Here is a 16,716-nt window from a genome sequence, read left to right on the forward strand (position 1 = left end):
AGCGGCGCTTACTACCAATAACATAGCGCTGCTGCGGCTCCCTGCTCCCCCTCCCTCCTCCTCCTTCTCATCTCACTGCCGCCACCGAGGGAGCAGCACGAGGAGCCTGTCGGCGGGGAGAAGGTAAGTATATTCCCCCCCCCCTCTCTCTCTCTCTCTCTCTGTCTCTCTCTCTGTCTCTCTGTCTCTCTCTCTCTGTCTCTCTCTCGGACACCGCCTGCCGCAATGTGTAAAAAATGGGACTGGCTGCCGCAATGTGTAAAAAATGGGACTGGCTGCCGCAATGTGTAAAAAATGGGGATGGCTGCCGCAATGTGTAAAAAATGGGACTGGCTGCCGCAATGTGTAAAAAATGGGACTGGCTGCTGCAATGTGTAAAAAATGGGGACTGGCTGCCGCAATGTGTAAAATGGGGTCCTGGCTGCCGCAATGTGTAAAATGGGACTGGCTGCCGCAATGTGTAAAAAGGGGGACTGGCTGCCGCAATGTGTATAAAGGGGGACACCGTCTGCCGTAATGTGTAAAAACGGGGACGCTGTCTGCTGTAATTGTAAAAAAGGGACGCTGTCTGCCGCAATGTGTAAAAAGAAGGACCGGCTGCCGCAATGTGTTAAAAGGGAGACTGGCTGCTGTAATGTGTAAAAAGGGGGACTGGCTGCCGCAATGTGTAAAAAGGGTCTATCTGCCGCAATGTGTAAAAAGGGGGACTGGCTGCCGCAATATGTAAAAAGGGGGACACTGTCTGCTGTAATGTATAAAAGGGGCTCTACCTGATGTAGTGGCGCTACTGTGCAGCGTAATTTGAATAATGTAGACTACTGTGCACCGTAGTATGAATTGCTATTATTTTGTGGCCACGCTTCTTCCCCGTGAAGCCACGCCCCTAGAAATTTTTTGCGCGCCTACGGCGCGCTCTGCCCCTATCTTACATGGGGGGGGGCGCCACTGTCGTTTCTTGCACACAGCGCTAAAATGCCTAGTTACGGCACTGCCCATCACTGTCCAATGTGTTCACATGCTCGGCTTGCCAAATTGAACAAATCCAGACATTCTGCGCAGGGTTTGAGTGGCCATATCGTCTCTGGGCTTATCTGGTTAGGCCTGTTAGTGCATTCAGAAGATGAAGCGCAGGCTTATGGGGAGCATCTACTGACATCATTTACCAGCACAGCCAATAATGATCTATTATTTACTAGGATAATTATCAGGCATACACTAATCTTGGGAACACTTATATGGTGTCAGGTCATGTCATTTATGTGATATTTGCAGGATAAGGAGGAGCTGCCGTTCAGTGCAGTGAAACACGCGTGTAGGGCACAGCGTGTCCGCGTGTGTGTAGTGTCTTTAGCAACTATGTGTTAATGTCATATGAATATGAATGGTAGTGTTCTGAGACATACAAGGCTGCCCATAAATTGACACCTATACTAGCAATAGAGCATTCAGCAACAGGGTTAATATATGCAGTTAGTACTATATGATAGTGGAGGAAGGAACCCCACAGCATGATAGAAAAATGTATAGATATTACTGCTAATGGGACAGTCATATCGAGGCTCACTGATCATATTTATTTACATAATCGGATCTGATTTATTATACTTGAACCAGTGGAATAAGTGACAATCAGAACCTTATTTACAGACCCTTAATCTTGTGTTAACTATACAGTTACTGAATGCATTATGAAGGTCTCCACAAAGTTTGGTTACATTGAAACATGATCAGGAAACTAGATGGCTGAAATAGGAAATGACACATATGTATCAATGCTGCAGTGAGTGAACAGGCAACATATAAAATCAAATAGGAAATGACACATATGTATCAATGCTGCAGTGAGTGAACAGGCAACATATAAAATCAAATAGGAAATGACACATATGTATCAATGCTGCAGTGAGTGAACTGGCAACATTTAAAATCAGATAGCAGCCAAATGAATTGAATACTGTTACAGTAACCACTAGGAGAGTATATGTAGGAGGAAAGGCTGGGAATTCTAATACTATTGGACAGATTACTGATAGATATATAGCTATAGTTAAAATATATAGCACGACACTCTAAAAGATATCACTGGGATATTCACATCTAGAATACCTAATATCTCTTTACATTAATATCTGTATTATACAGTGGTAATTAAAACAAAATATACTTTAAGTGACCGAAATGCATGGGGACTTATTTTAAGGCTGTCACGTTTTTGAATTTTTTGACATCTCTTAATGAAACTAATAAAAGATACTAAAATCTGAATCTATCCTGATATAGTGAAGTGTGCATCTAAGCAGAATATATTCCTGGTCTATACAGACAAGCACTAAATTATAAGTGGGGCTGCCATACCCCGGAGGGAAGTAATATCTTCCACGTATTTTTAGTCTGTTATGATAGGACCAGGGAATATCTGCAATATACATGGGCAGATAGCTTATACGTGGGCAGATAGCTAAAATTGGGATTGCTATACCCCTTAAAGCCCCACATCATCTTCATTGGGACCGCCTTGTCCCCTTAGCAACTTTCCCCTATATATAACAGGACCAAGTAATTCCCCATTATATGCATGGTCCAATTACCTACTGTGATTTATGCTAGAATAAAGGTGATATCCGTGTTATATAAAAGTCCATCCCTCAACCTACTCCTAATTGGGATTATATATATTAGGAATTCTCAGTGGTAACAGTCGGTGACACGAACAACTAAAGTAACTCTGAATAAATTCATATATTTATACCTACCTGTACTCACAGTCCATATAAGAGGAGTGAGTTCCCGGGAGATACTTCTGTTGAGTAGGAGGTATATAAATTATAGGAGTGATCATTTAAAGCTGCCAACCTGGATAAGGGTGAACTATCAACATTGCCTGTGACAGTTGACATATAATCGATCTAAAACAAGATGAATGATTCATCTAGGATAACATTGGAATAGATATAACTTAATAATCATTAGACACAGGACATACACGCGGACACGTGTTTTAACTCTTTATTTGCACCTTTCAATCTATTAGGATTCACATATATGTTGATTTGTCTGATTTTAACTCTTATGTTTCACTGTTGTCTGGGTCGTATCAACTTTATATTTTAATATATTTAATAAAGGTTATGTTTTATGATTGAATTTCTTCTCAGTGCGAAAACCATACAGATTCTTCCTCTTTCTTCCTCCCAACCTTGATAAGGAGGAGATATACCATGATCACAAATTATAAGGACATTTGGTCAAAATAGACATATACAGTTCCTGTGCTATAAGATAGGGAAGTAATATATATATTTTTTTCTTTATAGCACCAGCTTCATTATCAAACCTTTACTGTAGCCCAATATGGTAAGTACTATTTTGCAATCTTATTCTCTCTCCTATACTTTTATAAAACAACAGACCTGTATATACTGTATTTACACTAATATTAATATTCTACATTACTTATATTGTCATTGTTTTTCTGTAATATAGTTCTACCGAAGTTTGAAGTTGTGCTAAACACACCCTCACATTATTCGATAAAGAGTGCGTTGTTAGAAGGTGACGTCACAGCAAAGTAAGTTCTACATTTTCCCAATGCAGACTTTCACAGCTATCAATCATACTGGTTACAATTCACTCAGCACTTCCAATAGACAATGCTTTTATTTGCAAAAAATAAGGACAACTCTGCTGGGATGCTTTTACTTGCCTGTCAGCCAATAACAACTTGCATAATAGTTATTTCTGTGAATTTTGAAACAATAGGATATGCTCAAAAGACCCAGTTTAATGCTCCTCCTGAATGTTGGCTGAGAACACATAAATTGGTGGCTTATGAGAGTGATGGGAGCAGGGAGACATAACACATCTTAATCATCCACAAACAGCATTTTTTTTTTTTAACAGAAAATAATGACTCCCATATGTCCTGGATATTTTTCTGTTTGTAATTGACATCCGTGTCTTTCTATTGTTTGCTAAGTGCAGTAAACAAGTTCTATGTGTTTATTTCCACTACATATGTTATTAGGAATGTCTGGACCTCATAACAATATTTTTGGAGATGCACCTACTTCTCCCTTGGCTCCATGCTGCTCAGTTATTACATTATGCTACCTGCACTCACTGACAACTGCCTAATAAAACTGCCTAATACCTTACATTTGTAGTAATATTACTCAGGTGATCAGCACCAGATTAAGGGGGGGGGGGGGTTTGCACTGGCACCCCACTCTTAAAAGACTACACCAACAGGGGTGCTTCATGCAGGGAGAGATGTGATCGCTGCTGTCCATCGGCAACAGTTTACCTGAACCTTTTACAGCATAACACACTGCTGGGCTGGGGAGGGAGGCCGCTGCCACCGAGCAGCAGCAGTAGTCTAATTTCTCCCTGCCCAATGTGCCGCTGGTGTGGTATAATAGATAGACAGTGTCTAGTTAGACAGTCAATAGATAGACACCATATGTTAGACAGACATTAGGTCGACAGGGTCAAAAGGTCGACAGGGTCAAAAGGTCGACATGAAAATTGCCAACATAAAAAAGGTAGACACCATGTTTTTTGCATTTTTGTGGTTTGTGTGGATAGTTTTGTCATCTGGGACCCCCAATTGTAGAAAGACATCCCCTTGCGGGGCTCGCTTTGCTCGCCACGCTTCGGGCTCGGTGGCTCGCTGTGCTCGCCACACGGTTTGTAACCAACTCTATGCCGACATGGATAGAGAAGATATGAAATAGTCCAAAAACATGTTAAATTTAAAAAAAAGTTTGTCTATCTTTTTTATGTTGACCATTTTCATGTCTACTGTTTGACCCTGTCGACCGTTTGACCCTGTCAACCGTTTGACTCTGTCGACCTTTTGTAATGTCTACCTTTTTCATGTCGGCCTATTGACCCTGTCGAACTTTTGACCCTGTCAACATAATGTCTGTCTAACATATGGTGTCTATCTATTGACTGTCTAACTAGACACTGTCTATCAACCGGATACCATGTGCCGCTATCACTACGCTACTATACAGTGATCAGCAGTAGTGGACAGATAAGAAGTCTTAAGTGGGTGGGGCATAATCACATCAATCACGTCCCTGCCCCACTGGTTCCTCCCCTGGGGGTGGTGCTGACAAGAGAGGGAGGAACGGAGGAGTGGGGATGAGCAAACCCCTTTTCTGAAGTGCCCTGGACCACCCGGAGGCTTAATCTGGCTCTGCAGGAAGTGGATCTATATATGCATGCTTTTCTCCTCAGTAGCTGCTTGCTGTTATTGAGGGATCAGTATGAATCACCGATGGACGGGTTGCCAGCATTCAGCATACCAACAGCGACATCCCATCCATCAAAATCCTGACAGCCCTCCAGTAAGCCCCCTAACCCTCAATTTTACCCTACCGTAACCCTCCCTTGTGGGTTCCTAACCCTCCAAGCTAGTGCCAAACACTAACCCTCCCCGCTAGGTGCCTAACCCTAACCCTCCCTTCCCCGCTGCCTAAAACTAACCCTCCCCGCTGTGTGCCTAACCCCCCTTTCTCTTACGTCCTAGAGGATGCTGGGGACTCCGTAAGGACCATGGGGAATAGACGGGCTCCGCAGGAGACATGGGCACTAAAAAGAACTTTAGATATGGGTGTGCACTGGCTCCTCCCTCTATGCCCCTCCTCCAGACCTCAGTTTGATACTGTGCCCAGAGGAGACTGGGTGCTTTACAGGGAGCTCTCCTGAGTTTCCCTGAAAGAAAGTATTTTGTTAGGTTTTTTATTTTCAGGGAGCCTGCTGGCAACAGGCTCCCTGCATCGAGGGACTGAGGGGAGAGAAGCAGACCTACTTAACTGCTAGGTTCTGCTTCTTAGGCTACTGGACACCATTAGCTCCAGAGGGAGTCGGAACGCAGGTCTCTCTTAGCAGTTCGTCCCGGAGCCGTGCCGCCGTCCTCCTCACAGAGCTGGAAGATAGAAGCCGGGTGAGTATAAGAAGATTGAAGACTTCAGAGGCGGCAGAAGACTTCAGATCTTCACTGAGGTAACGCGCAGCGGTAACGCTGCGCGCCATTGCTCCCACATAACACACACACGGCAGGCACTGTAAGGGTGCAGGGCGCAGGGGGGGGTGCCCTGGGCAGCAATTTAAACCTCTGGTCTGGCACAAACAGTACATATATAGCTCTGCACTGTATATTTGAGATCCCCCGCCAGTTTTTAAACGAAATCAAGCGGGACCGAAGCCCGCCGCTGAGGGGGCGGAGCTTGATCCTCAGCACTCACCAGCGCCGTTTTCTCCATAGCACACCGCTGAGAAGCTGGCTCCCCGGACTCTCCCCTGCTGAACACGGTGACAGAGGGTTTTAAAGAAGGGGGGGGGGGCACATAATTTGGCGCAGTGATAGCGCTTTTATTTCATATAAATCTATCTGGGTATATTTTTGTCCAGGGTCATTGGCGCTGGGTGTGAGCTGGCATACTCTCTCTCTGTCTCTCCAAAGGGCCTTGTGGGGGAACTGTCTCCAGTTAGAGAATTCCCTGAGTGTGTGGGGTGTACGCGTGTGTCGGCATGTCTGAAGCGGAAGGCTCTTCTAGGGAGGGGGTGGAGCAAATGAGTGTGGTGTCTCCGTCGGCAACGCAGACACCTGACTGGTTGGATATGTGGAATGTTTTAAATGCAAATGTAAATTTATTGCACAAAAGGTTGGACAAAGCTGAGTCCAGGGAATGTACAGGGAGTCTAGCCCTGCCTTTCACTATGTCGCAGGGGCCTTCGGGGTCTCAAAAGCACCCACTATAGTAGACACTGATACCGACACGGATTCTGACTCCAGTGTCGACTACGATGATGCAAAGTTGCAGCCAAAGTTGGCTAAAAGTATTCATTATATGATTATTGCAATAAAGGAGGTGTCGCATATCACGGATGAACCCTCTGTCCCTGACACGAGGGTGCGCATGTATAAGGAAAAGAAACCTGAGGTAACCTTTCCCCCATCTCATGAGCTGATCGAATTATTTGAAAAGGCTTGGGAATCTCCAGACAAAAAACTGCAGATTCCCAAAAAGGATTCTTATGGCGTATCCTTTCCCGACTAAGGACAGGATACGGTGGGAATCCTCACCAAGGGTGGACAAAGCGTTGACGCGCTTATCCAAAAAGGTAGCGCTGCCATCTCAAGATACGGCAACCCTCAATGATCCTGCTGATCGCAGGCAGGAGACTACCTTGAACTCTATTTACACACATACTGGTACCTTACTCAGACCGGCGATAGCATCGGCTTGGGTTTGTAGCGCTGTAGCAGCGTGGACAGATACCTTATCTGCTGATTTAGATACGCTGGATAAGGAAACCATTTTTTGGACCCTGGGTCATATTAAAGATGCTGTCTTATATATGAGAGATGCTCAGAGAGACGTTGGCTTACTGGGTTCCAGAGCCAACGCTATGGCGATTTCTGCTAGACGAGCCCTATGGACCCGACAATGGACGGGTGATGCCGACTCGAAGAGGCATATGGAGGTTTTACCTTACAAGGGTGAGGAATTGTTTGGGGAAGGTCTCCCGGACCTAGTTTCCACAGCTACGGCAGGTAAATCAACTTTTTTGCCTTATGTTTCCTCACAGCCTAAGAAAACACCACATCAGATGCAGTCCTTTCGGTCGCATAAAACCAAGAGAGTGCGGGGATCTTCCTTTCTTGCCAGAGGTAAGGGCAAGGGGAAAAAGCTGCCAACCACAGCTAGTTCCCAGGAGCAGAAGTCCTCCCCGGCCTCTACAAAATCCACCGCATGACGCTGGGGCTCCGCTGAGGGAGTCCGCCCTAGTGGGGGCACATCTTCGACTTTTCAGCCACGTCTGGGTTCACTCACAGGTGGACCCCTGGGCAATAGAAATTGTTTCTCGGGGTTACAAGCTGGAATTCGAAGAGGTACCTCCTCGCCGGTTTTTCAAATCGGCCCTACCGGCTTCTCCCCCAGAGAGGGAGATAATTTCTGAATTGCATTTAAAACTGTGTCTTCAACAAGTGGTGATCAAAGTCCCCCTGCTTCAACAGGGGATGGGGTATTACTCAACCCTGTTTGTAGTCCCGAAACCGGACGGTTCGGTCAGACCCATTTTGAATTTAAAATCCTTAAACCTATACTTAAAAAGGTTCAAGTTCAAGATGGAATCGCTCAGAGCGGTCATCGCCAGCCTGGAAGGGGGGATTATATGGTGTCCCTGGACATAAAGGATGCGTACCTTCATGTCCCCATATATCCGCCTAATCAGGCGTTCCTGAGATTTGCTGTACAGGATTGTCATTACCAATTTCAGATGTTGCCGTTTGGGCTTTCCACAGCCCCGAGGATTTTCACCAAGGTAATGGCGGAAATGATGGTGCTCCTGCGCAAGCAGGGTGTCACAATTATCCCGTACTTGGACAATCTCCGGAAATGATGGTGCTCCTGCGCAAGCAGGGTGTCACAATTATCCCGTACTTGGACAATCTCCTAATAAAAGCGAGATCGAGAGAACAGTTGTTGAACAGCGTATCACTCTCCCTGATGGTGTTGCAACAGCACGGCTGGATTCTCAATATCCCGAAGTCACAGTTGGTTCCAACGACTCGTTTGTCTTTCTTAGGCATGATCCTGGATACAGACCAGAAGAGGGTTTATCTTCCGATGGAAAAGGCCCAGGAACTCAAGAATTTGGTCAGGGACCTATTGAAGCCAAAAAGGGTATCGGTGCATCACTGCACTCGAGTTCTGGGAAAGATGGTGGCGTCTTACGAGGCCATTTCATTCGGCAGGTTCCATGCGAGACCTTTTCAATGGGACCTTCTGGACAAGTGGTCCGGGTCACATCTACAGATTCATCAGATGATCACCCTGTCCCCCAGGGCCAGGGTATCTCTCCTGTGGTGGCTGCAGAGTGCTCACCTTCTGGAGGGTCGCAGGTTCGGCATTCAGGACTGGGTTCTGGTAACCACGGACGCGAGCCTCCGTGGTTGGGGAGCAGTCACACAGGGAAAAAACTTCCAAGGTCTCTGGTCAAGCCAGGAGGCTTGCCTTCACATCAACGTACTGGAGTTGAGGGCAATATACAACGCCCTTCGTCAAGCGGAGAATTTGCTTCACCACCTACCGGTTCTGATTCAGTCAGACAACATCACCGCAGTGGCGCATGTAAACCGCCAAGACGGAACAAAGAGCAGAGTGGCAATGGCAGAAGCCACCAGGATTCTTCGCTGGGCGGAAAATCATGTAAGCGCTCTGACAGCAGTCTTCATTCCGGGAGTGGACAACTGGGAAGCAGACTTCCTCAGCAGACACGATCTACATCCAGGGGAGTGGGGACTTCATCAGGAAGTCTTCGCAGAGATTGCAAGTCAGTGGGGACTGCCTCAGATAGACATGATGGCGTCACGCCTCAACAAGAAACTACCGAAGTATTGCGCCAGGTCAAGGGACCCTCAGGCAGTGGCGGTGGACGCCCTGGTGACACCATGGGTGTTTCAGTCGGTCTATGTGTTCCCTCCTCTTCCGCTCATCTCAAAGATATTAAGAATCATAAGACGAAGAGGAGTACAGACAATTCTCATTGTTCCAGATTGGCCGCGAAGGGCTAGGTATCCGGATCTGCAGGAAATGCTCACAGAAGATCCGTGGCCTCTTCCTCTCAGAGAGGACCTGTTACAACAGGGACCCTGTCTGTTCCAAGACTTACCACGGCTGCGTTTGACGGCATGGCGGTTGAACGCCGGATCCTAGCGGAAAAGGACATTCCGGATGAGGTCATTCCTACTCTGATAAAGGCTAGGAAGGACGTGACAGCAAAACATTATCACCGTATATGGCGAAAGTATGTATCTTGGTGTGAGTCCAGGAATGCTCCTCCGGAAGAATTCCATCTAGGCCGTTTCCTTCACTTCCTACAGACGGGAGTGAATTTGGGCCTAAAATTAGGCTCCGTTAAGGTTCAGATTTTGGCCCTATCCATTTTCTTTCAGAAGGAATTGGCTTCTCTCCCAGAAGTTCAGACTTTTGTGAAGGGAGTGATGCATATCCAGCCTCCTTTTGTACCTCCAGTGGCACCCTGGGACCTTAACGTGGTGTTGCGGTTCCTCAAGTCTCACTGGTTTGAACCGCTTAAAACGGTGGAATTAAAATATCTCACTTGGAAAGTGGTCATGTTGTTGGCCTTGGCGTCGGCAAGGCGAGTGTCGGAGTTGGCGGCTTTATCTCACAAAAGCCCCTATCTGATTTTCCATGTGGATAGGGCGGAGTTGCGGACTCGTCCTCAATTTTTGTACAAGGTGGTTTCTTCTTTTCATATGAACCAACCTATTGTGGTGCCTGTGTCTACACGGGACTTGGAGGATTCTGAGTCCCTTGATGTGGTCAGGGCATTTAAAATTTATGTGGCCACAACGGCTCGGGTTAGGAAAACAGAGGCACTGTTTGTCCTGTATGCATCCAACAAGGTTGGCGCTCCTGCTTCGAAACAGACTATTGCTCGCTGGATTTGTAACACGATTCAGCAGCGTCATTCTACGGCTGGATTGCCGTTACCAAATTCTGTAAAGACCCATTCCACTAGGAAGGTGGTCTCTTCTTGGGCGGCTGCCCGAGGTGTCTCGGCATTACAGCTGTGCCGAGCTGCTACTTGGTCGGGTTCAAACACCTTTGCGAAGTTCTACAAGTTTGATACTCTAGCTGATGAGGACCTCATGTTTGCTCAATCGGTGCTGCAGAGTCATCCGCACTCTCCCGCCCATTTTGGAGCTTTGGTATAATCCCCATGGTCCTTACGGAGTCCCCAGCATCCTCTAGGACGTAAGAGAAAATAAGATTTTAAACCTACCGGTAAATCTTTTTCTCCTAGTCCGTAGAGGATGCTGGGCGCCCGTCCCAGTGCGGACTACGTCTGCAAGACTTGTATATAGTTTTTGCTTCCTTAAGGGTTATGTTACAGTTTGATCAGTCTCAGACTGATACTGTTTTGTTTCATGCTGTTAACTGGTTCGTATATTCCATGTTATACGGTGTGGATGGTGTGGGCTGGTTTGAATCTTGCCCTTAGATTACAAAAATCCTTTCCTCGTACTGTCCGTCTTCTCTGGGCACAGTTTCTCTAACTGAGGTCTGGAGGAGGGGCATAGAGGGAGGAGCCAGTGCACACCCATATCTAAAGTTCTTTTTAGTGCCCATGTCTCCTGCGGAGCCCGTCTATTCCCCATGGTCCTTACGGAGTCCCCAGCATCCTCTACGGACTAGGAGAAAAAGATTTACCGGTAGGTTTACAATCTTATTTTCTATATGTCTAACCCTCCCCGGTGTCTAACCCTAACCTTTGCGGCGCTGCATCCTATCCCTAACCCCCCTTCTGTAGCCTAAACCTTCCCCCCCCCTTCCCCCACACACACACACAGCAGGACGCCAACGCATCCCACTGTCAGGACGTTCGGGATGCTGGCTGTCGATATTTTGACGCCGGCATCCCGTTCGGTGTCAGGATAGTGCCGCCGGTTTTCTAACTGCGTCCCATTATTGCATATAGGTCTTCCGATATATGTTTCTCTCTGTATCCTTTACTACTAGGCCCTTCAAAAAGTCCTCAGGCTGCATTGCGTATAGATACACACTCCCTTATCGGCACACCAGGTCCTGTGCGACATGTCTTGCGCTGTGCATTGTCTGTCTTAGTTGTAATGCAATGCAACAAAAATGCTTTACAAGACTGCAAAGATTAATTTGATATACAACACTTGTATATTAATGTGTGACTGAGTCCTTATCTGTATGCTGACTAAACAACAAGGATGGTATTACTAGAGCAATACCATTTAGGGTCTATTTACTAAGCCTTGGATGGAGGTAAAGTGGACGGAGATAGAGTACCAGCCAACCAGCTCCTGTCATTTCTCATACATCCTAGAGGATGCTGTGGATGCTTCAAGAACCATGGGGTATAGACGGGATCCACAGGTGACATGGGAACCTCAAGACTTTAAAAGGGGTGTGAACTGGCTCCTCCCTCCACACCCCTCCTCCAGACCCCAGTTAGATTCTGTGCCCAGTGAGACTGGATGCACACTGAGGAGCTCTCCAGAGTTTCTCAGAAAAAAATACTTTTTGTTAGGTTTATTATTTTCAGGGAGACCTGCTGGCAACAGGCTCCCTGCATCGTGGGACTGAGGGGAGAGAAGCAGACCTACCTCTGTGAGTTTCAGGGCTCTGCTTCTTAGGCTACTGGACACCATTAGCTCCAGAGGGTCTGATCGCTAGGTACGCCTAGATGCTCGTTCCCGGAGCCGCGCCGTCAACCCCCTTGCAGAGCCAGAAGTCAGAAGCCGGGTGAGTAGAAGAAGATCAGAAGACTTCAGTGACGGCAAAAGACTGCTTGTGAGGTACCGTACAGCGGCCGCGCTGCGCGCCATGCTTCCACATTCAAAACGGCACTGCAGGAGCAGGGCGCAGGGGGGGGCGCCCTGGGCAGCATAAAGCCTCATTTGCTACTGGCACAAGAGTATACAGTGCCTGGGCACTAAATACAGACCCCCTACAGTATAAATATATAAAATTAAGCGGGACTGAAGCGCGCCATTAAGGGGGCGTGGCTTAGCCCTCACAGCTCTGACCAGCGCCATTTTCTCTTCACAGCTGCAGAAACGCTGAGCCTGGCCTCCCACACTAATGTACAAGTAACGGTGCAGAACGGGGGCAGGGGGGGGGGGGGGGGGTGCACAAGGGATTTGGTGCTATTTTATTAAATATAAAAGCGCTAACAGGTCTGGGCTGTATATTACGGGTGTAGTACGGGTGACCGGCGCCGGGATCCCGGCAGCATACCGACGCTGGGATCCCGGCGGGGAGGGGCGAGTGCAGCAAGCCCCTTGCGGGCTCGCTGCGCTCGCCACGCTGCGGGCTCGGTGGCGACCTGCGGTCGCCACGGGTTCTATTCCCACTCTATGGGTGTCGTGGACACCCACGAGTGGAAATAGTCCCTGTTGGTCGGCATGCCGACCATCGGGACAGTGAGCCGTCGGGTTCACGGAGGAGGTCATGTGACTGTCGGTCAGCCGACCGGCGGTCACATGACTACCACCCGTATATTACACGCTTCAGTATCGGGATAGGCGCTGAGTTGTGAGCTGGCAGAACTCCCTCTGTGTTTCTCTAACAGGCTTTGCTGTGGGTCTGTCCCCTATAGCCCCAGTGTGGTTGTGGGTGTCAGTACGTGTGTCAACATGTCTGAGGCTGAGTGCTCTTCCCAGGAGGAGGCTGGAGTGGGGACAGAAAAGGCTGTGGGAGTGACTGTGTCGGCACCGCCGACGGCTGATTGGGTAAATATGTTGAGTGTTTTGAATGCAAATGTGGCTCGGTTGACTAAGAGATTAGATAAATCTGAGTCTAGGAACCAGACATGGAGAAAATCCATGGAGGATTCATTGTCACAAACTCAGACCCCTTCGGGGTCACAGAAACGTGCATTTACCCAGATAGCAGATACAGATACCGACACGGACTCTGATTCCAGTGTCGACTATAGTGATGCCAGATTGAATCCTAAACTGGCTAAGAGCATTCGGTACATGATTGTGGCGATAATAGACGTATTACATATCACGGAGGACCCTGCTGTTCCTGATACAAGGGTCTATATGTTTAAAGGAAAGAAACCTGAGGTAACGTTTCCTCCCTCCCATGAACTGAACGCTTTTTTTGAAAAGGCTTGGGAAAATCCTGACAAGAAGGTACAGGTTCCCAAAAGAATTCCGGTGGCATATCCGTTCCCCTCTGGGGACAGGGAAAAGTGGTAGTCAACCCCCACGGTGGACAAAGCTCTCTCCCGTCTGTCCAAAAAGGTAGCGCTTCCGTCTCCTGACACGGCAGCCCTAAAGGATCCTGCGGATCGTAAGCAGGAAAATACACTAAAATCCATTTATGTCACTACAGGTTCGCTACTCAGGCCTGCCGTTGCTTCGGCATGGGTGAGTAGCGCTATTGAAAAGTGGGCAGATAACTTGTCATCTGAAATAGATACCCTGGACAGGGATAGCGTGCTTTTGACTCTGGGTCATATCAGGGACGCTGCAGCATATTTAAAAGAAGCTGCAAGGGATATTGGCCTTTTGGGATCAAGGGCCAATGCCATGGCAGTCTCGGCTAGGAGGGCATTGTGGATTCATCAATGGAATGCTGATGCTGACTCTAAGAAGACCATGGAGTCTCTACCGTTTAACGGTAGTGTCTTGTTTGGTGACGGCCTCACTGACCTGGTATCTACGGCTACCGTGGGTAAGTCATCATTTTTACCTTATGTTCCTGCACAACAAAAGAAAACGCCCCACTATCAGATGCAGTCCTTTCGGCCCAATAAATTCAAAAAAGGACGAGGGTCTTCCTTCCTTGCTACAAGAGGAAGGGGAAAAAGGTCACAGACTGTGGCAAGTTCCCAGGAACAGAAGTCCTCTCCGGCTTCTACCAAATCCACCGCAGGCTCCTCTGCGAGAGTCCGCATCAGTGGGGGCACGTCTCAAACTCTTCAGTCAGGTCTGGGTTCACTCGGCCCTGGATCCTTGGATATTAGAAATAGTAACCCAAGGGTACAAATTAGAGTTTCAAGACGTGCCCCCTCACCGATTTTTCAAATCGGCCTTGCCAGCTTCTCTTCCAGAAAGGGAGGTAGTATGCGCTGCAATACTAAAGCTGTGTCAACATCAAGTCATTGTCACGGTACCCCCGGCACAACAGGGGGAAGGCTTTTATTCGAGCCTGTTCGTGGTCCCAAAACCAGATGGCTCTGTCAGACCGATTCTGAATATAAAATCCCTCAATTTCTATCTAAAAAAATTCAAATTCAAGATGGAATCTCTCCGAGTAGTGATCTCCAGTCTGGAGGAGGAGGATTTTATGGTGTCGGTCGACATAAAGGATGCTTACTTACACATACACATCAGGCTTACCTGAGGTTTGCTGTTCAGGATTGTCATTACCAATTTCAGACGTTGCCGTTTGGTCTGTCCACGGCTCCGAGAATTTTCACCAAGGTTATGGCGGAAATTATGGTTCTCCTGCGCAAGCAGGGTGTCACAATTATCCCGTACTTGGACGATCTCCTCATAAAGGCGAGATCCAAGGAGCAATTGCTGAAAAACGTTGCGCTCTCACTGACGATTCTGCAACAACATGGTTGGCTCCTAAACTTGCCAAAATCACAGCTGGTTCCGACAACACGGCTGTCGTTCCTGGGTATGATTCTGGATACAGAATTACAAAGAGTTTTTCTTCCAGAGGAAAAAGCTCTGGAAATACAGAACATGGTGAAACAGATTCTGAAACCGGCAAGAGTGTCGATTCTTCAATGCACTCGGTTGCTGGGTAAGATGGTGGCGGCCTACGAGGCCACCCAGTTTGGCAGGTTCCATGCCAGAGTGTTTCAGTGGGACCGGTTGGACAAGTGGTCAGGGTCTCACCTGGACATGCACCAGAAAATAATCCTATCTTCCAGGACCAGAATCTCCCTTCTGTGGTGGCTGCACGGTTCTCACCTCCTGGAGGGATGCAGGTTCGGTATTTAGGATTGGATCCTGGTGACCAGAGATGCAAGTCTCCGAGGCTGGGGAGCAGTCACACAGGGGAGAAATTTTCAGGGAAAATGGTCAAGCCAGGAAGCTTGTCTGCACATAAACATTCTGGAATTAAGGGCCATTTACAATGGCATTCTGCCAGCGGAACATCTTCTTCGCGGTCTGCCCGTCTTGATTCAGTCAGACAACATGACAGCAGTGGCATACATAAACCGCCAGGGCGGAACAAAGAGCAGAGCGGCGATGGCGGAGGCCACGAAAGTTCTTAGCTGGGCGGAGAGATATGCAAGCGCTCTGTCAGCAGTCTTCATTCCAGGAGTGGACAGTTGGGAAGCAGACTTCCTCAGCAGACACGATTTCCATCCAGGAGAGTGGGGTCTTCATCAAGAGGTCTTTGCAGAAGTGACAAGTTGTTGGGGAATTCCTCAAATAGACATGATGGCGTCTCGCCTCAACAAGAAGCTTCCGAGATATTGTTCCAGGTCGAGGGACCCTCAAGCAATAGCGGTGGGCGCCCTAGTGACACCGTGGGTGTTTCCGTCGGTCTATGTGTTCCCTCCACTTCCACTCATTCCAAAGGTGATAAAGATTATAAGAAGAACAAGGGTTCAGGCGATACTCATTGTTCCAGACTGGCCAAAGAGGGTATCCAGATCTTCAGGAGTTGCGCATAGAAGATCCCTGGCTTCTTCCTCTATGGGAGGACCTGTTACAACAAGGACCGTGCGTGTTTCAAGACTTACCGCGGCTGCGTTGGCGGTTGAACGCCAAATCCTAGCCCGGAAGGGTATTCCCAGTGAAGTCATTCCCACAATTCTTCAGGCTAGAAAAGAAGTAACGGCAAAGCATTACCACCGTATTTGGAGGAAATATGTATCTTGATGTGAATCCAAGAAGGCTCCTACGGAGGATTTTCAGCTGGGACGTTTGCTCCATTTTTTGCAAGCAAATGTGGATGCGGGCCTAAAGTTGGGCTCCATTAAAGTACAAATTTCGGCCTTATCAATCTTCTTTCAGAAAGAATTGGCCTCCCTTCCAGAAGTTCAGACCTTCGTGAAAGACGTGCTACACATCCAACCTCCATTTGTGCCCCCTGTGGCACCGGCACCGTGGGATCTTAATGTGGTATTGCAGTTCCTGCAGTCTCATTGGTTTGAACC

The 16,716-nt window shown here is 47.7% G+C and overlaps 1 protein-coding gene across 1 annotated transcript in view; it reads left to right on the forward strand.

The window, feature by feature from the left end:
• CD109 (CD109 molecule) overlaps positions 1-16,716 on the forward strand; it is a 559,535-nt gene that overhangs the window by 160,931 nt on the left and 381,888 nt on the right. The window contains exons 7-8 of the mRNA XM_063916820.1: positions 3,315-3,354; positions 3,484-3,568. Of these exons, the coding sequence (XP_063772890.1) occupies positions 3,315-3,354; positions 3,484-3,568 (125 nt within the window). The remainder of the gene's footprint in view (positions 1-3,314; positions 3,355-3,483; positions 3,569-16,716) is intronic.

This window comes from Pseudophryne corroboree, chromosome 4 (assembly GCF_028390025.1).
Source record: "Pseudophryne corroboree isolate aPseCor3 chromosome 4, aPseCor3.hap2, whole genome shotgun sequence".
NCBI lineage: Eukaryota > Metazoa > Chordata > Amphibia > Anura > Myobatrachidae > Pseudophryne > Pseudophryne corroboree.